This window comes from Ammospiza caudacuta, chromosome 25 (assembly GCF_027887145.1).
Source record: "Ammospiza caudacuta isolate bAmmCau1 chromosome 25, bAmmCau1.pri, whole genome shotgun sequence".
Taxonomy (NCBI): domain Eukaryota; kingdom Metazoa; phylum Chordata; class Aves; order Passeriformes; family Passerellidae; genus Ammospiza; species Ammospiza caudacuta.
Genome location: NC_080617.1, coordinates 6,204,383 through 6,227,861, shown reverse-complemented (window position 1 = coordinate 6,227,861; position 23,479 = coordinate 6,204,383). Strand labels below are relative to the sequence as shown.

The 23,479-nt window shown below is 49.4% G+C and overlaps 2 protein-coding genes across 2 annotated transcripts; one reads left to right on the top strand and one right to left on the bottom strand.

Moving 5' to 3' along the window:
* Positions 1-4,710: 4,710 nt before the first annotated feature.
* ZBTB8B (zinc finger and BTB domain containing 8B) lies at positions 4,711-11,151 on the bottom strand. Its single transcript, XM_058819964.1, has 3 exons — positions 10,282-11,151; positions 7,615-7,793; positions 4,711-5,022 (listed from the first exon to the last, which is right to left on the bottom strand). Exons 1-3 carry the CDS (start codon positions 11,147-11,149, stop codon positions 4,711-4,713), a joined length of 1,359 nt encoding a protein of 452 aa, XP_058675947.1. The 5' UTR covers positions 11,150-11,151.
* A 1,641-nt stretch (positions 11,152-12,792) lies between these two features.
* Positions 12,793-23,470, top strand: BSDC1 (BSD domain containing 1). Its single transcript, XM_058819965.1, has 11 exons — positions 12,793-12,812; positions 13,619-13,679; positions 14,214-14,330; positions 15,457-15,624; positions 15,705-15,759; positions 16,755-16,870; positions 17,410-17,478; positions 17,616-17,697; positions 18,345-18,866; positions 20,505-20,608; positions 21,591-23,470. Exons 1-11 carry the CDS (start codon positions 12,802-12,804, stop codon positions 21,621-21,623), a joined length of 1,338 nt encoding a protein of 445 aa, XP_058675948.1. The 5' UTR covers positions 12,793-12,801; the 3' UTR covers positions 21,624-23,470.
* The last annotated feature ends 9 nt before the right edge of the window (positions 23,471-23,479 follow it).

Below are 23,479 nucleotides of genomic sequence, written 5' to 3'. Positions count from 1 at the left end.
TTTCAGCTGAGAAAGTTCCACTTGAGCTGTTGTTTGGAGAGTTTATCCAGAGGGAATGTGCTTGGCAGCTGTGTGAAGGAGGTGAAGGAGCTGCTCCTCGCAGCCAGAGTGCAAAGAGTTTGCTCTTCACACTAAAAAATTACATTTTTCTTGCTCATAGAAAAATTAACATACATTTCTCTTTGGGTTTGGTAACTAAATAGGATTAACAATAATAATATATAACGGTATCATGTAATATATTATAATAGTTTAATGAACAGTGGCACCAATTAAAATATTTCTGTTCTCCTCAAAATAAATATTCCTCATCAATCCCAGCCTTCAGTGATGGTGCATCTTCTAACTTTAATTATGCAGGGATGTTTTTTACCAAGGAAAAATCCAGAGCCTATACTAGAACAACTTAAGGAACTGTTCAAAGCCTAGAAATTAATTAGGAATAAGATTACAATTTCCATGTGATCACTGCCAGCTTGCATTTGGGTTTTATTCATTTGTATCATCGTTCCTGTCCTCAGCTTTGCCAAGGACCAAACCAGGAGAGTTGAATCACCCAGGGTTTGAGCTCCACCTTTGTGTTCCAGCACAAATCCAAGTCTTGGGTACAAACCCATGGATTACCAGGGGATCTCTTCCTTTTTCAAATGAGCAGGAAATCAGAATGTCCTGCCCTAAACCCCCAGTCCAGGGAGGAATTTTCCCTCTGGCAGCAACGCCCAGTTTAGGAAAAACCTGAGATTTGGTGGAACCCCAAATCAATTAAACAATTAAACCCTCGTTAAGCTCGTATCTTACCCAGTTTCTGGAACACCCAAATGTCCCACATTTGCATTCAGCTCACCTTGATGGCTTAGGGCTGGACCCAAACAATTCTCCTCCCCAAATCATTCCCAACTTCTCTGACCTCCGCTCTCCTCTTCCTTCCCCCACAAAAAAATCCTTTTCACCAAGGGTGGAGATCACCACCCTCATCCCTCTGAGTTCTTCAGCATCTCACATCTTTCATGAAAAAAAAAAAAAAAATAGGTAAAAATGTCTACTTGCAGCGAGATTTTTTGTCAAATATTCAATATAATTTAAAATTTTCTGGAAAGGATAATTGGGGTGTTGTCCTCCCCACATGCATCTCCTCCTAGCTGGGATCAGTGTCTGCTTCCCAGCAAGAAAAATGAGAAGTTTCAAAAGTTGAATTAACATAAAACTACAAAGACTGTTAAAAAAATTAATAAAATAAAATATTATCTAAAAATCTCACTTGGCTGGGGTTCAAGTGAACAGAATCCTTTTAGTCCTTTCCTTCCAAAAAACCTGATTTTTCTTGCAATCTAGCTGTCCCCAAATATTTATATGTTGATTTTTAAACCAAATTAATGAAATGGAAACATTAAATATTTAATTTTAATGCCAGAAATTGAAACGTGAGCCTCAATCTAGACACTCTCAGGTTTACTCAGTCAACATTTAAAGGGTAAAAGAAAAATCAAAGCAACCCTCTCAGAGAGTTTTATTTTCTAGACAATCAAAAAACTCCAGAATGCTCCAAGATCCACAAATATAGTTCAGTCACTTCCACAAATAAGGGTCAGTTTATAAGAATTTGTCATCATTACTGGACTAAAGGACTTGGGTTATGAAACTGTCTTACAAAACATCAGGAAATTCAACGACCACATCTGGAAGATTTACAAGGGCTTTGCACCAAGAGGTTAAATGCACTACAAACACCAGTGCAGCGTGTATTCCTTCAGTGAAATACAGTGCATTTCTGTGCAAAAATACATGAAAATGTGTATTTCTAAACAAAGTCAAGTACAACCAGCTAAGTTTTAAGATATGTCATCTTCACGGCCTTTAAAAACCTTTGAGAAAGAGATTCTATTAGAAATAGCTCCCCTAAAAAGATGATTTTTGATTCTTCATCAAGCACCACAGGAAGGTTTTTTTCTAAACAGCCAACATCATTTTCTCAAAGCTTGTAGAGGCTGGATCTACAAATGGAAGATTTCAGGAAAAAACATCCAGAAAACGAAGCGGAAAAGCACAAGAAAACAGATTTACATGAACACCCCGGTCACAAGCATGTGGATAAATAAACTCCATCCTCTTCTACACCCAAAGGCTGAAAAGACTCCACAGAAAACAAAACAAAGCAGCACAAAATGACAATTGAACAGGAACCACCGAGTTTGGTGGAAATTTCCCTGTGGAAAATCCTCCCCCCGCCCACCCGGCCCGACAGCTCCATTCTCTAGGCACGAACACACAAGGACAATCTCTAAGGGGGAAGGGAAAAGTCTCTGCAGCCACTCCTGCAGCTCCCAAAGGGTTCATTTTCCCTGCTCCAAGGTCTCCCCAGGCTCAGTCAGCAGAGTTCAGCCACACCAGGAGCTTCCCAACCTCGTGGAGCACGAGCCAGAGGCAGCTCAGCTGATACTCCAGCTCTTGTGGCTTCTACCAATATTTACAGCGAGGTGGAATCTTCACGATTCTCAATATTCATTTGATCCCTATTTACATTCCTGCCCCACTTCCATCAGCGAGTTTCCCCAAAAAAAATCAGATTTACCCATGGCTCTCAAGGCAGAAAGTCCCTCCTTTATCATCTTTATCGCCCCGTGGTTTTGGGTGGACTCACCAGCAGTCCAAAAGACAAGCCCTGGGAGGCTGGAAGGTGCTTTTCCAAACATTCCAGCGAGATTTACAAGCCCCACATTTTGCTCAAGAGCACCAAGGAGCCAAAAGCACAGCAGGATTTCAGAGGAGCTCCAAAAGTGGCACCTCCATGAGCTGTCCCTTCAATGTCCCTTAATTCAGATTGATTAAACCAGGGGCTCTGGAGCAGGGAATTCTGTAAAGGTCTTGTCCTGTGCTCCAGCTCATACTAACTCAAATTTCCAGCTGTTCTGGAACAGGGATGACTGAAAATCACCCAAATTAAGGGACAGAAAATAAACCCAGCACATCATCAAGAACTTGGAGCACACCACTCCAGAAGAAGTCTCTTCACCTTCTGCTCTTTGCAGCAGCCACCAATAAAGTGAATTCTTTAAAAAAAACTTTATTTCTTCTTTCCTCATCCTACCTGGTGTGGCAAGGAACCCTTGGCTGCACTTGTGAGAGCAGGATCACCTCTCACAAATAAATCTGACATGATAATGGGGCAGTTTCACTGCTGGGTGAAGCAGAGGGAGGAGCTGAATAGTTCTTTTTCAACGTGTACAAGAAAAGCACGAGGTATGCAGAACAAACCCTGGTTAAATCAGAAGGCTCTGGGGTTTTTTAGGTTTGCCAAGTGGAAAAATCTTTACACCAAAAAACCCTCAGGAAACAGCACCAAGTGGGAGGAACTGCTCACTCTTTGTCAGCCAAATCTGTCTAAAAAATCCTGCTCCAGCCAAAAAGACTCATCAAATTTGCCTTTTCGTGAAACACTTGGGAACAGCAGAGTGAAGAGGCATTAACAGTCTTATTTCACAGTATATTTCAGTTTTGTCCCTTTGTCAGGGAACAGGAGGTCACCCCAAAGCAAACAGGCTTTCTGGTGGTGCTGGGTTTTCTTCTAAAGCTCCCCAGCCTGAGTTTTGATAGCTCTAAAAAACTTGCTGCTGGAAAGGTGACAAAATCTCACCTCCTTTGTAAAGTTTTAGCTGCCCCAGCAAAGAAACAGGAGGTCCACAGTGGAGGTTTTTTAAGAAAATAAATATTGGATAAAATCACCAAACATAAATCATGAGAGGATACCCGAATTTGAAAAGAAATTACAGGAAAAGAGGAAGAAAATGATTCCAAAAGGGCATTCAGAGCTCTTTTATATCACAGCTCAGATATTTCACTGCTCCTCAGCTGCACCAGGTGTGGGTCTGGTTATTCAAAGTGCCACAGTCAGAATTCCCAAGGAATCTGCCTGACAGCTTTTAACTCCTATTGTAAAAAGCTGAAAAGAATTTGGGGTTTTCTCTTGGTCCTGGCCACTAAAACACCATTTTTGTGTTTAATATTGAAGCCAAGACTACTGAATTCTGAGTGACATTAAAGACACAGCTGAAGATCTACGGCCTGAGCTCTCAGGAGAGGAAGATGCAGTAAAAATTCAGAAAGAAAAGCTTGACCTATAAATTATTGCAATTAATTATGTAAAGAGATTGATTCTTCCTGTCTATCCTTTCAGCAGCAGCATATTTTTGTTGGGGTTTTTTTTGTTATCATGGTTTTTCTGCCCTGGTTTCCAGGTCAAACCCAGTCTCAGCAAACATTTATGGTTCATCACTTAGATAACACTGTCCTAAGATAGAAGATCACAGATTAGCTTGGAAAAGTCCCAAGGTAAGAGATGTAAACCACATTTTATGTCATCTTCAGAGGAAAGGTGGCGTCCCTTTCAGATCAGGGATTAAGGACCAGGACTCATTATTTGAAAAAACCTGTCCCCAAAACAACCCAGAGGTGTTCCACCTGCAAACCCAAAACCAGCAGGCAGAGAAACTGCTCAAGTCCAACCTCTGTGAGCCCCAGATGAAGATTCTTCACAGATTTCTGGTGCACAGCACTGAAAACTTAAAAAGTATCAAAAAATCCAATTCTCCTCACAATTGAATTAAAACCCAGAATAATAAAAACCAGCACAGTGTCACTGATTGAGCAAATGTGGAGTTTTCTGTCACAGACACTGCCAGGGAACCTCTGAGTGCTCCCCCTCTCCTCTCACTGCTACATCAAAGTCTCTCTGTCTGACAAACTGCGGTGGATTTCCTGCTTGTCATCGCCATCATCATCCTCAGCTGGGTCATTTTCCTCCCCAGACTCCACATAGATGGGCCAATCATTGTCAGCATCTCCTTTTTCCTGCCCTTCTGAGGCCGTTTCCACCAGGCTGAGGTTGATGGGCAGGGAGTCCTCGTGGGTGGTGGTGACACAGGTGCAGCTGTCACAGAGCCCGAAGCGCCGCAGCCCCTGCGACAGGCTGTTGGTGAAGGTCCTCCTGCAGCCCTTGCAGATGATGGGCTTGTTGGAGCGATGGACCTGCATGGCAAACAGCAAATTTGGGGGGAAAAGGCAATTTGAGGCTTTGGAGAGATTGCCACAACAGAGAAACAGCCACACTTCAGCTGGAGGGGAGTGGAATCGCCATCGTTATTCTGCCCACAAAGATCTGGGCTACCCAAGTGTAGCAATCATGGAATGGTTTGGGTTGGAAGGGACTTAGAGCTTGTCCAGCCCAGGGACACCTTCAGCAATTCCAGGTTGCTCCAAGTCCCCTCCAACCTGGCTTGGGACAATTCCAGCAATGGGGAATCCACACCTTCACCACCCTGCAGAATTCCTTCCCAAAATCTAACCTAACAGATTAGGAAAATAAAATGCCCCAGGGACAGGCTGTTGGTGAAGGTCCTCCTGCAGCCCTTGCAGATGATGGGCTTGTTGGAGCGACGGATCTGCATGGAAAACAGCAAATTTGGGGGAAAAAGGCAATTTGAGGCTTTGGAGAGATTGCCACAACAGGGAAACAGCCAGACCCTGGCAGAACCTTGGCCACAGTCCTGGCTCTGCCTGGATGCTCCAGGATGGAAGCAAAAGAGAGCTTGGTCATGAGATCTTACATTTTTATAAGTTCTGGTCTATTTGCATATTCAAGTTAATTATTCAATTACAGCTCCATCCTTCTTCAGCCCATGTTGTTTGTGCTCTTGGGCTGAGATTTGGATCATTTGTCCTTGGTCCCCAGCTGGAGCGGGAATTGTTTTGTCTCCTACTCTGTGCAGAGAGCTCACCATCTATGGTATCCGCATGCCCTCTGAACAGAGAAAAGCAGAGAAAAGAATAATCCAATCAATTCTTATCTCATTTGCTGCTCCTGTGTTTGTGCACATGTGGAATGTGCTGGAAGATTATTTACCTGAAGGAATTTGGTAATTGCATTCTGCTGAGGATTGTTTTGTTTCCTTGGCCAGTCACTCAGAGCTGTGTCCTGACTGTCAGCAGACAGCCACAAGTTTTTCTGTAGTAAGTATGATACAGTGTAGTATAGAATAGTATCTGGCATAGTGTAGTATGGTATAGTGTAGCATAGTATAGAATACTATAGTATAGAACAGAATAGTATGGTACAGTATGGTATAGAACAGAATAGTATAGTATAAAATAGTAATAGCATAGTATAAAATAGTATAACATAGTGTATAGTATAGTATAATATTGTACAGTACACTATAGTATAGAATAATATAGCATAGTGTACTATAGTATAGAATAGTATGGTATATATTGTAGTATAGAATAGAATAGAATAATATAAAATAGCATAGCATAGTGTACTATAGCATAGAATAGTATAGAATGGAATGGTATAGTATATAGTGTAGTGCAGTGTAGTATAGTGTAGCATCATATAGAACAGTACAATATAGTATAGTATAAAATAGTATAGTAATAGTATGGTATAGAATAGAATAGTATAGTATAGAATAGTATCTAGCATAGTATAGATTAGAATAGTATGGTATAGTATATAGTGTAGCATAGTGTAGTGTAGTGTAGTATAGTATAGTAATAAAATAGTAATAGAATACTATAGTATGGTATAGTAATAGTAATAGTATATAGTGTAGCGTAGTGTAGTGTAGTGTAGTATAGTATAGTAATAAAATAGTAATAGAATACTATAGTATGGTATAGTAATAGTAATAGTAATAGTAATGGTATAGAGTGTAGCGTAGTGTAGCGTAGTGTAGTAGAGTAGTGTATAGTATAGTGTAGTAATAAAATAGTAATAGAATGCTATAATATGGTATAGTGTAGTAATAGTATAGTATAGTTATAGTATAATATAGTGTAGTGTAGTATAGTATAGTACAGTACAGTATAGTATAGTATAGTAATAAAATAGTAATAGAATGCTATAGTATGGTATAGTAATAGTAATAGTAATAGTAATAGTAATAGTAATAGTAATAGTATAGAGTGTAGCGTAGTGTAGTACAGTATAGTATAGTATAGTGTAGTAATAAAATAGTAATAGAACACTATAGTATGGTATAGTGTAGTAATAGTGTAGTAATGGTATAGTATAGTTATAGTATAATATAGTGTAGTGTAGTGTAGTATAGTACAGTACAGTATAGTATAGTAATAAAATAGTAATAGAATACTATAGTATGGTATTGTATGGTAATAGTATAGTAATGGTATAGTATAGTTATAGTTATAGTTATAGTATAGTATAGTATAGTATAGTATAGTATAGTATGGTATGGTATGGTATATAGTGTAGTATACAATAGAATAGAATGGTATAGTCTATAGTGTAGCCTAGTCTAGCCTAGTCTAGTCTAGTCTAGTATCTCTCTTTAATGTAGCTGTGATGTCACATAATATAGTTTTAACAAGGCCAGTGTTCAGCATTCCCTGGAGTCAGATGCCAATCACTTCCCAGCTTTGCGGCCACCTTGCAATAACAACAACCATCCCCTAACACGATCCCCAGAGCCACCCACTGAAGACCCTGAAAAGCTAAAACCCGAGGCAGCCCGCAGAGGCCGTGACCCCCCGTGACCCCCCGTGACCCCCCGTGACCCCCGTGCCCCCGCAGGCGAGCGGGCTGTGCGGGTGACTCACGCTGAGCGCGTGGCTGCGCAGGTGCTCCTGGCGGGTGAAGCGCTTGCCGCAGGTCTCGCAGGGGTACGGCCGCTCCCCGGTGTGCGAGCGGATGTGTCGCTTCAGGATCCCCTTCTGCTTGGCCGTGTAGGGGCAGAAGGGGCACTTGTGCAGCTTGATGGGCACCACCAGCACGTCACCTTGGGGACAGAACACAGCCTGTGAGCTCGGGCACCCTCTGCCAGGGCTGCTGCCAGGGCTCCTGGTGCTGCTCGCTGCAAGGCTCGGGCGGGAGCTGCATCTTCCCTCGCCTGGGGGTTCCTTGGCTGTGCCCTTGCAGAATTCAGGCAGCTGCAGTGCCCTGGAAAAGCAGCCTGTCTGGTGTTCAACACAGCAAAACATTCATTTTCATTTAGGAAGCACCAATAATCTGCTTCTAGTCAAGTGGGGTCTCTGCTCCATCTCAGCCACTTGCTTTTTTAAAAATTATTAAACTGTTAGCATCAGAAACTAAAACCTTTAACACAAACTGCAGGCAGAAATAGCACATTTTGGCTATTCCTTTCTTTAAAAATTATTAAACCATTAGCATCAGAAACTAAAACATTTAACACAAACCTGCAGGCAGGAATAGCAAATTTTGGCTATTCCTTTCTTTAAAAATTATTAAACCATTAGCATCAGAAACTAAAACCTTTAACACAAACCTGCAGGCAGGAATAGCGTATTCTGGCCATGTTCTTTCATATTTAGGTATAAAAATCCATAAATATCTTACTCTTAGCATTAAACAGCATCAAAAACTAAAACCTTTAACACAAACTGCAGGCAGAAATAGCACATTTTGGCCACGTTCTTTCATATTTATATATGAAAATATGACTCTGTTTCTACTCCCTTCCTGTTGGGAATAACGAGGTGAAGGACTCCAATATATTTCCTGACAATATTTTACCGTTCCAAAAACCAAACCACAAGTAATACACAATTTATGGAGTCAGGTGCAAGAACAGAATTAAATTTGAAGATCTCATTTTACAGACAGGTGGGCATTGCCAAGTTTTTCAGCACCAGCTTCCCTTCCAGCAGAAAAGTGGAGATGTTGTGCCAAAGGATTAATTTTCCCTGTTCCAGGCCCTGATTCAGGGAAATGTTTTGTGTCTCAAGCAGGTGAGGCTGCAGAGCATCCTTTGCATTAAGGTTCATCCAACCCACTATCAAAAAAGGTGTGTCTGGTATTAATGATGTGAGTGAGAGTCTTGGAGCTTGCCAAGGGATTGCAAATCCCTGCTGGGCATTCAGAGCTTCATTTAAACCCAGTTCTTAATCCTGCCTTGCTTCCAGGGCTCTATAGTGCCAGTTTTCCCTCTTTCTGCTCTGAAGGATGACTGGAACAGAGGTAGAAACTTGAAAAAACGTGAAATTTATCTCATCTCTTAACCTGAGTGCACCATTCTTTTACCAGGAGTTTGTGTTTCTCATTTCTGGTGCCTTGTCAAGAAGCTGAGGCAGCAGCAGCACTGAAAGCTGAGAAACTCCCACTCTCCTCACTGCTCCAAGGTCCTGTTTTAGCACAGAAACAGAAGGAAAGGAAGGTTTGGTTTCTTTTCCCTCACTCCTACTCAAACCCCATCTCTCACTAACATTTCTGCTACACTGGCAGGACTCCTGATGTTCCCTATCAAACCCTGGGAGCATTTCCCTTTTAATGACTCATGAACAGCCTGGAGATGTTGAGAGAGGAAAAAGAGAAGTGAAATTTGTGTGTTGGATGTTCTTGCTTTGGCACACATCAAAAAGCACCAGCGTGAGTGGTGACAGCCCTGCTCTGAGAGTAAACCTGCAGTTGTGATTTTATCAGTGCCCTGCTTGAGAGGATTTGTCACTTTTTATTGGCTTTAAAGTCACACAGGCAGCTTGAGCTGCAGATGACAGGAAAATAAATTTGCTGGCTACAGTCAGTGCCAGCCCTGTGGCATTTGTCACATCCTCAGCACCTGTGGCACTCACAGTGTGGCAGAGCCACCTCCTGTCCTCACAAAGCTGTTTGGACAAGGCACTTATGAAAAACCAGATAAAATGCCCAAATCTTTATTGTCCACATCAGGAGAAATGCACATGGGCATGGTTTTCCTGAGAGTGCTGCCAGGAAATATTTCTGAGATATCCCAGCTGGTGCTGGGGCAGCTGGAAAGTGAAAAAATCCTCATTTTTATGCCATACCACAGAATTCAAAGCTTTCAGTGCTCCTAAAGGACTCACAGGATTCCCTCAGTGTTGGATAAAGCTGATTTCTGCCCTCTGAAGTTGCAAACAGAGCAGGAGTGGCAGGAGCTGGGATGGGATGGGAACAGCAGGTCCTGCAGCAGACCCCTCCTGTTGGATTGCTCTGTGACCATCAGGAGGGAAAAATCCTCTTTAAAAACATTCAACGAGATCCCAGTGAGTTTGTTTATGAAAGAATAATCACTCCAAGTGGAGTCTGGGGTGATTTGGGAGCTGCAGAGCTGTCAGCAATACTCACCTGCCACGGGCTGCACCAAACAAACAAGTAGAGCTGCTTTCAAAGTGCACAACAAGAGTTTATTTCAGCGTGCCAAAAATTCAGCAAAATATTCTTGGACAAGAGTAACAAAAGGAGCCCAACAAAGCTGTTCCCTCCTGCCCCGCACCCCTGAGTCCTCTCACCTGTGTCCTCACCATACCAGTCGCTGTGAATGTCCACCATGGAGCTCACGGGCACTCCAGCCTCCTCAGCCCTACCCTCAAATCCCCGCACCAAGTGATGCACCACGTCCTCCTTCCTCGGGGCCGAGCTGTTGCGCAGCAGAGCCTCCAGGAACTGCTTCATGTGCAGGTTATTGCAGGCCAGCTCCAGGGGCTGCCCCTCTTCCATGGGCTCCAGCGCCGCCGCCGCCGCCGGCTCGGCCTCAAACTCCACCTTGGGCTCCACCCTCCTGCAGCCATCGGGGGAAACGCTGCTCTGAGGGTCCCTGGCCGCCGCCTCCAAGGGGTGACAGCCACTGCACTCCCCGCAGGGAGGGTCCCTCTGGCATTCCAGAACCTTCTCCTGCACGGAGGACGCGGGGACAGCAGCCTTGGAGCCAGCAGAGGGGCCCTCCCTGGCCGAGCTGCCGCTGTCGGCCTGGTAGAACACCACGGCCTCCCTCTCCATCTTCCTGCAGATGTCCAGCGAGGACCTGATGTAGCTCTTGCAGAAGTTGACCACGTCGGTCATCTGCAGGTAGCTGGCCGCGGACATCACCTCGATGACGTTGTCCCCGCACAGATCCAGCTTGCCCGAGTAGAGGAAGTCCAGGATGACGGAGAAAGCCTCGGAGGTGACGATGTCCAGCGAGGCCGTGCTGTGGCGCCCGCTGTCCTGGATGTAGTGGATGAGCAGCGCTCGGAAGTAGCCGCTGTTGGCGAACAGGATGTTCTTGTGGGCTTTGAAGATCCTGCCCTCCACGATGATGCTGCAGTCGCAGAAGAAGTCGCGCTTGCGCTGCTCGTTCAGCTCCCCCAGCAGCTTGGTGTAGTAGGACTGGACCTCCATGGCTGTGGGGACAGAGAGGGGTCACTGAAGGGACAGGGACAGTGGGACAGAGATGGGGTCAGTGAAGGGACAGGGACAGCGGGATAGAGATGGGGTCAGTGAAGGGACAGGGACAGCAGGATGAGGGGACATCGGCACCTCCATGGCTGTGGGGACAGACAGGGGGTCAGTGAAGGGACGGGGACAGCGGGACAGTGAGACAGGGGGAACATTGGCACCTCCATGGCTGTGGGGACAGAGAGGGGTCAGTGAAGAGACAGGGACAGTGGGACAGAGATGGGGTCAGTGAAGGGACAGGGGACAGAGATGGGGTCAGTGAAGGGACAGGGGACAGTGGGACAGTGAAGGGTCAGTGAAGGGACAGGGACAGCGGGATGAGGGGACATCGGCACCTCCATGGCTGTGGGGACAGAGGGGGTCAGTGAAGGGACAGGGGACAGTGGGACAGGGGAACATTGGCACCTCCATGGCTGTGGGGACAGAGAGGGGTCAGTGAAAGGACAGGGGACAGTGGGACAGTGAAGGGTCAGTGAAGGGACAGGGACAGCGGGACAGGGGGAACATTGGCAGCTCCATGGCTGTGGGGACAGAGAGAGGGTCAGTGCAGGGACAGGGGGGACAGCGGGACAGGAGGGACATCGCCACCACCATGACTGGGCAGGGACAGAGGAGAGTCAGCACCGGGACAGGGGGACAGCGGGACAGGGGGACAGCGGGACCACGGGGACAGACAGAGCGTCAGCACCGGGACAGGGGGACAGGGAGCGACAGCGGGACAGGGGGACAGCGGGACAGTGGGGATACCTCCACTGCCACCCCCTCCCAGCGCTGCGGGGACACCGGGACGGAGGGGACAGCGGGACAGGGGGACACCGGGACCCCGGGGGACATCGCCACTGCCACCCTTTCCCAGCGCTCCGGGGACACCGGGACAGGCAGAGACACCGCCAAGGACCGTCCCGCCCGGTACCGGGGGTTCTACGCCCCTTCCCGCCCGGTGCCGCGTCTCCGCTCTGCTCGGTACCGGCAGTCCCGCATCTCACCGAGGTCCGTCCTGCCCGGTACCGGCATCCCCCAGAACGCCACGGTACCGGGATAGCCCACCGCGCCATCACCATCCTGCTCGGTACCGGGATCCCTCACTGCTCCAAGGACCATCCTGCCCGGTACCGGGGATCCCGAACCCCGCCATGAACCGTCCCGCCCGGTACCGGGGGTCCGTCCTGCCCGGTACCCACCGGATGTCCCGGGACACCAAGGACCGTCCTTCCCAGCACCGGCATCCCCTAGGTCCACCCTGCCGGGTGCCGGCATCCCCCGCCGCCCCAAGCACCGACCTCCCGGTGGCGGCATCGCCCGGCACGTCCCGCCCGGTACCGGGAGCCCTCTCTGCTGTCAGCACCGCCCTGCCCGGTACCGGGGTGCCCCGGAAGGCGTCCCGCCCGCCTCGGGCAGCGCTCGGTGCCCATCACTCACCTCCGCCCGGCTCCGCTCCCGGTCCCGCTCCCGGTCCCGCTCCCGGTCCCGCCCGGCCACCGTACCCGGGCCGCGCCCCCGGGGCGGGGCAGGAAGTGACGTCAGAGGGGCCCGGCTCCGGGGCGGGGCCCGCGGGGTGAGGGGTCGGTAAATATTGGTGACGTCACACCGCCAAGATGGCGGAGGGGTGAGCGGCGCTCGGCCGGGGGGCGGCGGGACCGGGACGGGAACGGGACAGGAACGGGAACGGAACGGGAACGGAACGGGACAGGGACCCCGTGGGCAGGGGGGCGGCGAGACGGGACCGGACAGCGGGGCCGGGCCGGGGCTGCGGTTTGGGGGGTGGGAGCTGGAACCGGGGTCTGGGATGGAATCGGGGGATGGAACTTGGGGTTGGGCTCTGGGGTTGGAATCGAGGATTGGAATGTGGGGTTGGGGTCTGGGGTTGGGGTCTGAATCTGGGTTTGGAGTCGAGATCTGGGGTCTGGATCGGGGTCTGGTGTTGGAATCTGGGGTTGGGGTATGGGGATAGAATCTGGGGTTGGAATTTGGGCTTGGGATGTGGATCTGGGGTCGGGGTGTGGATCTGGGTCTGGGGCTGTGATCCGGGATCGGGGTCTGGGGATAGAATCTGGGTTTGGGGTCTGAATTTGGGGTTGGAGTCGGGATCTGGGATCTGAATCTGGGTTTGGGGTTGGAATCTGGGGCTGTGGTCCGAACTTGGGTTTGGGGTCTGAATTTGGGGTTGGAATCGGGATCTGGATCTGGGTTTGGGATCTGGGATCGGGGTCTGAAGCTGGGATTGGGATTGGGATCTGTGCTCTGGGCTCCATGTATGGGGTTGGGATTTGGGTCTGGGATCGAAATATAGAATCTGAATCTGGGGTCAGGACATGGGATTTGGGAGCTCGGTGCGGGATCCTGGTTTGGGGTCTGGCTCTGGGTTCGGGCTCTGTGTGTGGGCTGTGCTGACGCCGTGCCTGTCCCTCGCAGGGAGGATGGCGGCTGGTGGCGGAGCTGGCTCCAGCAGAGCTACCAGGCCGTCAAGGAGAAGGTGAGAACCGGTGAGAACCACCGGGAACCTCCGGGAGCCACCGGGAGCCTCGGGAGCGGGAGGGCGGGGCCTGCGGGGCGGCCCCGGAGCTCCTCCCATCCCGGGAGGGTCCCCCCGAAGCGGATTTGGGATGGATTTGTAGGGGGTCAAACAAACCCTGGGTCACGCTGGGCTCTGTGATGAGGAGATCACCCCCTGAGCAGAGGGATCCCAGTTGCTTCCAGCGTGGCTCTGTGGTGTGGAACTTCCTGCTGTGACAGCACTGCCTGTGTTAATTACACACAAAACCTAAAGCCAGGCTTCTCCCAGCCTGTGTTTTTCCTGCTCTTGGCTTCAGAGCCTCCTGGAATGTGTTTTGGGCAGAGCAGGTGCTGTTGTTGGTCAGGTTATTCTGGTTTTATGCATTGCCCAGGTTGGGGTGAGGGTTCATCTGGGCCAAACTCTCCCACCTGAATTTTTGTAACGTGCTGGGAGCAATCCCAGCTTTGCTGGGGAAGCAAAACCCTGCAGAATCCATGTGCTGTGTGCTTGCAGTCCACAGAGGCTTTGGAGTTCATGAAGAGGGACCTGGCTGAGTTCACACAGGTGGTGCAGCACGACACGGCCTGCACCATCGCCGCCACGGCCAGCGTGGTCAAGGACAGGCTGGCAGTGAGTACGGGCACCCAGTGCCACCCCTGCCACGCCAGGGACACCTGCCACCCTCCCAGGCTGCTCCAAACCCCGCCTGGCATCGTTCCAGGCATGGCACAGCCACAGCTTCTCTGGGGATTCCATCCCAGTGCCCTCACAGGGAGGATTCCTGCCCGATATCCCATCCAAGCCCATTTCCTGCAGATTAAAGTCACTCCCCTTGTGCTGTCACTCCCTCGTGATTCCCTGGCCACTGTGCTGAGCAGGGGGACACTGGCAGTGTCACTGTAGGGGGACAATGTAGGGGGACACTGGCAATGTCACTGTAGGGGGACATGGGTGGTGTCACTGTAGTGGGACACTGTAGGGGGACACCACTGTAGGGGAACACTGGCAGTGTCACTGTAGGGGGACAATGTAGGGGGGACAGTGGCAGTGTCACTGTAGGGGGACACTGGCAGTCTCACTGTAAGGGGACATTGGCAGTGTCACTGTAGGGGGACAATGTAGGGGGACACTGGCAGTGTCACTGTAAGTTGACACTGTCAGTGTCACTGTAGGGGGACATTGGCAGTGTCAGTGTAGGGGGGACACTGTCAGTGTCACTGTAGGGGGACAGTGGCAGTGTCAACGCAAGGGGACACTGTAGGAGGACACTGGCAATGTCACTGTAGGGGTGACACAGGCAGTGTCACTATAGGGGGAACACTGGCAGTGTCAGTGTAAGGTGACACAGACTCCACATGAGCTGTGACCCTCAGCCCTGCCCAGCTGCTACTGGGACAGCCCCACCCCACACCAGCAGCCCCAAACCCGGCTGTGCTTCCCCCACAAAGCCCCAAACCCGCTCTGCTTCCCCCACAAAGCCCCAAATTTGGCTCTGCTTCCCCCACAAAGCCCCAAACTTGGCTCTGCTTCCCCCACAAAGCCCCAAACTTGGCTGTGCTTCCCCCACAAAGCCCCAAACTTGGCTGTGCTTCCCCCACAAAGCCCCAAACCCGCTCTGCTTCCCCCACAAAGCCTCAGCTCAGCTCCCCTCAGGTGTCCCCCGCCTCCCCCTTCCTGAGGGGTCAGGTCCTGCTTCCTTAAGGATTCCCAGGAACCCTGGGGTGTCCCTGACCCTGTGCTGCCTCTTCCCCTGCAGAGGGCAGAGGGCTCAGGTGCCACAGAGAAGGTGAGGAAGGGCCTGTCTGACTTTTTGGGGGTCATCTCGGACACCTTCGCTCCCTCTCCGGACAAGACCATAGACTGTGACGTTATCACCCTGATGGCAACGCCCTCGGGCACCACCGAGCCCTACGACAGTGCCAAGGTCAGTGTGGCACCCTGAGCCTGTCCCCTGGCCCTGCTGCTGTCCCTGCCCTCACAGCTGTCCCTGTGTGTCCCCTCCAGGCTCGTCTCTACAGCCTCCAGTCCGACCCAGCCACCTACTGCAACGAGCCCGATGGTATGGGGGGGTCAGGGGCTCCCCTAGGGGGGCTCAGGGTGTCCAGGGGGGTTCAGGGGCTCCAGGGTGCTGCCTTGGGGGGATTCAAGGGCTGCCCTAGGGGGGTTCAGGGTGTCCAGGGTGCTCCCCAAGGGGGTTTGGGGTCTCCCTTAGGGGTTCAGGGGCTCCAAGTTGCTGCCCTAGGGGGGTTCAGGGGCTCCAGGGTGTTCCCCAAAGGGGTTTGGGGTCCAGGGTGCTGCCCTTGGGGGGCTCAGGGGGTCCAGGCTGCTTGCCCTGGTGGGTTCAGGGGGTCCAGGGTGCTCCCCTTGGTGGTTCATGGGGTCTATGGTGCTGCTCTAGGGGGTTCAGGGGGTCCAGGTGCTCCCCAAGGGGGTTTGGGGGTCCAGGGTGCTGCCGTAGGGCGTCCAGGGGGCTCCCCAAGGGGGTTTGGGGGTCCAGGGTGCTGCTCTTGGGGAGTTCAGGGGGTCCAGAGGGGTTCAGGGGGTCCAGGGTGCTGCCCTTGGGGGGTTCAGAGGGTCCAGGGTGCTCCCCAAGGGGGTTTGGGGTCCAGGGTGCTGCCCTTGGGGGGTTTGGGGACCAGGATGCTGCCCTTGGGGGGGTTCAGGGGCTGCCCTTGGGGGGTTCAGGGGGTCCAGGGTGCTCCCCAAGGGGGTTTGGGTGCCAGGGTGCTGCCCTTGGGGGGTTTGGGGACCAGGATGCTGCCCCTGGGGGGGTTCAGGGGCTGCCCTTGGGGGGTTCAGGGGGTCCGGGCTGCTTCTCTAGGGGATTTGGGGGCCAGCTGGAGTTCCCTGAAACCTTTGGCCAGCAGGGCTTGGCTGTAGAAGAGCAGATCTGGCTCTTACCTCAAGGACCAGCTTAGTCTGAATTTCCTAACCCAATTTAAATTGGGCCTTGAGCTGGCAGAGCATTTCTGAGCCCTGTGTCTCCCTCCTCCTGTGCCCCAGTGAAACCTCCCCAAACTGAAGGGTTCTTGTCCCTGTGCTTGTCCCACACAGGCCCTGCTGAGCTGCTCGAGGCCTGGCTGGCTCAGTTCAGCCTGGAGGAGAAGAAAGGGGAGATTGCAGAGCTGCTGGCCACCAGCCCTTCCATCAGGGCACTCTACACCAAAATGGTGAGGCCCCAAAATGGCAATTCCTGACCTGGGGAATGCTGCAGGAAAGCCCTGAGCTCTTTGTGCCCTGTGGCTGGGGTGGAAACTATGGAAAAATTACGGATGGAATAAAATGGGAGCTGCTTTGGGAGGAGAGAGGGGCACAGCTCTCCCTCTGAGGGCACAGCTCCCCTTCTGAGGGGCACAGCTCTCCTTCTGAGGGGCACAGCTCTCCCTCTGAGGGGCACAACTCTCCCTCTGAGGGGCACAGCTCCCCTTCTGAGGGGCACAGCTCTCCCTCTGAGGGCCCAGCTCTCCTTCTGAGGGGCACAGCTCTCCCTCTGAGGGCACAGCTCTCCCTCTGAGGGCACAGCTCTCCCTCTGTGGGGCACAGCTCCCCTTTTGAGGGCCCAGCTCTCTCTCTGAGGGCACAGCTCTCCCTCTGAGGGCACAGCTCTCCCTCTGATGGGCACAGCTCTCCCTCTGAGGGCACAGCTCTCCCTCTGAGGGCACAGCTCTCCCTCTGAGGGGTTCATCCCTTTCCCTGATCCCTTTCCCAGGTCCCTGTGGCTGTTTCCCACCTGGAGTTCTGGCAGCGCTACTTCTACAAACTGCATTGCCTGGAGCAGGTGGGTCTGGGGGGGTCCCTGGGGGGCTTTTCCTGGGCAAACAGATCTGGGCTGAGCCTTGGGGTCAGTGATGGTGAAATGGCTGGGGGAGGAAGGGGACTGGGCATGTGAGCAGCTGCTGTGTTGGATTCCTGCAGGATGAAGCCCGGAGGGAGGCTCTGAAGCAGCGAGCAGAGCAGAGCATGCAGCAAGAGGAGCCAGGCTGGGAGGAGGATGAAGGTGGGACAGGTTTTGGGGCTTTCACGGGGTGGTGGCTCCTCCTCACTGCCACAAATCACAGAGATCTCTGCTCTGTGAGCAGTGGTGGGATCTGAGGGAATTTCTGGAGCTGTGTCAGGGTTTTTGAGGTTGGAAATCAGGAAATGTTCTTCCCCCTGAGGGTGCCAGGCTCCCCAGGGAATGGGCACAGCCCCAAAGCTGGCACAGCTCCAGGACAAGGTTCTCAGGGATGCCCAGGGTGGGATTTTTGGGGTGTCTGTGCAGGGCCAGGGGTTGCACTGGGTGATCCCTGTGGGTCCCTCCCAGCTCAGGACATTCTGTGATTTTGTGAGATCCAGCTCAGGGCATTCTGTGATTCTGTGAGATCCAGCTCAGGACATTCTGTGAAATGCAGCTCAGGACATTCTGTGGTTCTGTGAAATCCAGCTCAGGGCATTCTGTGAGATCCAGCTCAGGACATTCTGTGAGATCCAGCTCAGGACATTCTGTGAGATCCAGCTCAGGACATTCTGTGATTCTGTGAAATTCAGCTGTGGTTCTGTGAGATCCAGCTCAGGACATTCTGTGATTCTCTGCAATCCAGCTCCCAGCCCAGCTGCTGCTGCCCTTGCTGAAACATCTCTCACTTCTCTTCTGCCTCCCTACAGAGGAGTTCTTGGGGATGTCCCCCCTGCCTTGTGCAAACATCACATTTCCAGGAGCAGCACAGAAAGCACCCAGCCCAGAGGGACGCCAGGCTGCTGCCCCCAAGGCTCCCTGTGGGCAGAGCTGGGCTGTGCTGCCCCCAGAGCAGGTGCCAGGGGAGCAGAGCCCCTCGGAGAGCAGCGACAGCGTGTCCCTTGTGACTCAGATTGCAAACCCTGCCCCTGTGCCTGCCGCCCAGCTACAGACTGCAGCTGCAGCCCCAGAGCTCTGCCAGAGGCTGGTGGAGGCCACCTTGGAGGAGCAGAGCTCGCTGCCAAAGCCCCCAGAGGCTGCTCAGCCTTGTGCACCTGGCCAGCCTTCAGCAGCATCCTCGGAGCTGGCAGCTGGAACGGAGCCCAGAGAGACGGAGAGCAAAGGGCAGGGCAGGACAGAGACCCCGAGGGAGGAGGGACCCACAGACCTGAGAGTCTTCGAGCTCAACTCGGACAGCGGCAAATCCACCCCCTCCAACAACGGCCAGAAAGGTTCGTGTGGGGCTGGGAAAGCTGGGAGGGGTCCTGGGGACAGCTCTGCGTTTGTGGTGCTGGGGGAGAGGAGAGGAAAGGAAAGGGAAATAAATCAATGATCTGCTGGCTGAGCAGTGTGTGAGTGTTCACAGGGGTCTGAGGGAAGAGATGGGGATCTGACTCCATGTTTTAGAAGGCTTGATTTATTGTTTTATTATATATTATATTATATTATATTATATTATATTATATTATATTATATTATATTATATTATATTATATTATATTATATTATATTATATTATATTATATTATATTATATTAATATTTTATATTTATGGATTATATGATATTATATTTATAATGTTTAATATATAATATATTAATATATATTATATATTATATATTATTAATGATACGTTATTATAGAATTTATAATTATTATAATATACTATAAATAATGAATAATATACAATATATTAATATATTAATTTATATAATATATATGAAATATATATAGTATATAATTGTATATATTAATATAATTAATCAATATATAATATACATTATTATATATATTATATATAGTAATATATAATGTAATACAACATAATATAATATAATATAATATAATATAATATAATATAATATAATATTAATATATAGTACTCATGATATATTATTACATATAATATATCGTGAATACTACATAACATATATTAATATATCAATTAATATATAATATTATTATATATTATATATAAAATAGATTATATAGGAAAAGATTTATTATTATGTATTAATATATAATTATATATATATTTGATATGTACTATATATTGGTATATATTATATATTTTTTATATATTATATATCATATAATATGTTATCTATACTATATATTTTATATATCATTATAATATATATAATATATATTATAATATATATATTATATATATTTGATATATATTGTATATTATTATTCTATATATTATATTAACAATTCTAACAGCTAATAGTTTTGTAACAATGACTTTCTCCAAAACTATACGAAAAGAACAAAAGAAAGGATTTCATCAGGAGGCTGGCTAAGGATAGAAAAAGAAGGAATGATAACAAAGGTTTGTGGCTCAGAGAGTCTGAGCCAGCTGACTGTGATTGGCCATTAATTAGAAACAATTAACATGGGCCAATCCCAGATGCACCTGTTGCATTCCACAGCAGCAGATAACCATTGTTTGCATTTTGTTCCTGAGGCCTCGCAGCTTCTCAGGAGGAAAAATCCCAAGGAAAGGTTTTTCCATAAATGTGTCTGTGACAGAGCAGAGCAGCCCTCTGGTCCCGGGCTGCCAGGAGAGGCTGTGCTCTGCGGAGGGCATGTGGTGATTCCTCCCCTCCGCCTGTCATCCCTGCTGGCACAATGGCAGCCCCCATATCAAAGTCCTCCTGTCATTTTCTGTGTGGCTGGAACCTGACACGTCCCTGTTCTCCCAGGCCAGAGGAGAAATTCTTTCAGCATCCACCTCTCCCCGTGGCTGTGAGGGGAGCAGGATCCCCTCCCATCTGTGTTCCTGGGAATGTGGTGGCTCTGAGCCCTGGGAATTCCAGGCTTTGGGGCCAGCTCTGGTGGCTCAGTGGGGACATTTGTGCTTGCAGGCTCCAGCACGGACATCAGCGAGGACTGGGAAAAGGACTTTGATCTGGACATGACGGAGGAGGAGGTGCAGCTGGCACTCTCCAGGGTGGAAATGTCTGGGGAGGTGAGTCAGGGCACAAAAACTGCCCCCAAAGCATCACCAGCCCCTCAGGGGGTGGGGTTTGTGAGGGTGCCCAGGACGAGGTGAGAGATGAGAATCTGACTCCAAGTTCTCAGAAGGCTGATATATTATATTATATTATATTATATTATATTATATTATATTATATTATATTATATTATATATCATATATATAATATTTTACATTATATTACATTATTTTACATTGTATTACACTATATTTCACTATACTATACCATATTATATTTATTATATTGTATTTATGATATACATTATATCAATACTTATTTTATTTATTTTCATTTTTAGTTATTATATTTCTTTTACTAATATAGTGTAATTAATATAATATAATATAATATAATATAATATAATATAATATATATATGATATTATATAAAGTAATATATTATATTATATTTATTTTATCTATTATACGATATTAATTATATGATATTTATTATATTATATTATATTATATTTATTATATTTATTATATTATATTCATTATATTACATTTATTATTATGAATGCTACACTAAAACTATACTAAAGGAAGAGAAAGGATAAATCAGAAGGTTTCACAAGAATGAATAATAAAATCCTCTGACTGACTCAGAGTCTGACACAGCTGATGGTGATTGGTCATTAATTAAAAAAACAATTCACATAGAACCAATCAAACATTCACCTGTTGGTAAACAATGTCCAAGCCACATTCCAAAGCAGCAAAACACAGGAGCAGCAATCAGATAATTTTTGTTTTCATTCCTCTCTGAGGCATCTCAGCCTCCCAGGAGAAACTCCTGGGCAAAGAGGATTTTTCAGAAAATACCATGGTGACACTCAGGGTGCAGAGAGGGGCTGGTGGGGTGAGTGTGCAGCTTTCCCAGGGGGAAATCTGTTGATTTACAGACACAAACAGTTGAAACCAGCTCAGAAATGGATTTCCTCTTGTTTGCAGCTGGAAGATGAAGAGTGGGAAGACTGGGAATAAAGCAGCTGCTTGCAGTGTGTGTCACAGGCTCATTTCCACCATCCAGTGTGAACTCAGACTTGGACCAGCTGTTCCTTTGTGTGTGACTGTGCTGGGGCTGCACCCCCAGCCTGGAGGAGTTCCCATTCCTGCAGAAACCTGGGGGCAGCTCCAGTGGCCCCTGCAGCTCCAGGAGGAGGAAGCAGGAGGTCACTGGCACACAGGAGCCCGACTTCTCCATAGGTCTTAGAGACTGGCCAAGCCAAAAGTGACCCTGAGGAGGCAGAGTGAGGGGTCCTGGGGCCAGCTGGGCACTCAGAGCCCTGCCAGGTGTGCTGGGTGCTGCCAGGCTGCCAGCTGGCTCCTTCCCTGCTCGTGTGTGCACGTGGAACCCTCACCTGAGAGGCTCCTGGACGTGGCTGTGCCTGCTCTGCTCACTGCTCTGCAATTCCCACCCAGGGAGGGCCTGAGGGCTGCAGGTGCTGCACAGAAAGCACTTGGCTCGTGGCTTTGACCTTGGAAGGAGCCAAACCCCTGCCAAACCCTCAGCTTCTGCCTGGCTTTTTGTCTTGGAAGCTTTTTCTCATGGAAATTCCCATTTCCAGCAGTTCCTCCAAGAGCCAAGGCCTGCTGCTCTCCCCCACTTTGCAGCTGCAGCACCTTCCTGCTCTGGGTTTTGTGTCTTTCTAGTTAAATTCTCCAAGGAAAATCCTCATGGTTCGCTCTTGCTGCTGGGCTGGCAGTGCTTTGGATCAGGTGGGGACAGAACCCCTGTGATGGTGGCACTGGTTTGGGACAGAACCCCAATGTTGGTGGCACTGGTTTGGGTCAGTTTGGGACAGAACCCCAGTGTTGGTAGCACTGGTTTGAATCAGGTGGGGACAGAACATGGTGGCACTGGTTTGGGTCAGTTTGGGACAGAACCCCTGTGATGGTGGCACTGGTTTGGGTCAGCTGGGGACAGAACCTCTCATGTTGGTGGCACTAGTTTGGGTCAGCTGGGGACAGAACCCCAATGTTGGTGGCACTGGTTTGGGCTGGCAGTAATTTGGGTCAGTTGGGGACAGAACCCCAGTGTTGGTGGCCACTACAGCCCTTGCAAAGGTCCAGCCTGGCCCAAAGAGCACCTCAATCTCAGCCTGGCCAGCCTGGGGGGACAGAGGCTCCCAAACTGGGGTGTCCCTGTTGTGTGTCCCCATCTGAGCCCTGTCCCACCTGTGCCAGCCCTGCAGCCACCACGAGCTTTGGGTTCCTTCACTCAAGCCCTGGCACTGTTTGCTTCACTCCTTCAGCCCCACAGCTCCTTTTTGGGGCAGTTTCATGTCACAAGAGGAGATGTTGCTCCTGCACAGTTATCCCAAGGGGACAGAGCCCTCCCTGGCCTTTGGGGTGCTGGGGTGACACTTTCTGTCTTTGTCCTGGGGTTTTCCTGCTGCCTTTGGACAGCACCAAATGAGGTGCACTTGGAAGAGTTGGGGTTTTGGGGTTGGCTTTTCCTTCTTTAGGTGGGAGCATCCCTGTCCTGCCACAGCCCTGGGTCCAGCAGAGCCTCTCCTTGTCCTGGCTGGGATTGTGGAGGGCAGGGGACGCAGGGGACATCAATGGGGACATCCCCAGCTGATCCCACAGCAGAGCTCGAGGCTGCAGCATCTGTGTCACTTTCTTTCCTTCTTTTAGTGGAATTAACCGTGGGGTTGGTTGTGCAATATTCTCTGTTCTTGAACTATTCCACATCTCCCTGAGCCTTTTCTAGCTGGGGTGACAAACCAGGAACAATTCTAACAGCTGCTGGTAGTTTTGTAACAAAGACTTTCTCCAAACCTTTTACAGACTTGCAGTTAACAGCGATTAAAGGAGTTCTCAGAGTCTCTGCCGTG

Excerpts from the sequence above, each read along its gene's own strand:
- BSDC1 (XM_058819965.1), top strand. Across the intron at positions 13,680-14,213 it reads ACCAGGCCGTCAAGGAGAAG|TCCACAGAGGCTTTGGAGTT; the intron begins GTGAGAACCGGT and ends GTGTGCTTGCAG. Across the intron at positions 15,625-15,704 it reads AGCCCTACGACAGTGCCAAG|GCTCGTCTCTACAGCCTCCA; the intron begins GTCAGTGTGGCA and ends TGTCCCCTCCAG.
- ZBTB8B (XM_058819964.1), bottom strand. The coding sequence starts at position 11,149 with ATGGAGGTCCAGTCCTACTACACCAAGCTGCTGGGGGAGCTGAACGAG. Across the intron at positions 7,794-10,281 it reads CTGGTATGGTGAGGACACAG|GTGACGTGCTGGTGGTGCCC; the intron begins GTGAGAGGACTC and ends TCTGTCCCCAAG. Across the intron at positions 5,023-7,614 it reads TGCGCAGCCACGCGCTCAGC|GTCCATCGCTCCAACAAGCC; the intron begins GTGAGTCACCCG and ends TTTGCCATGCAG.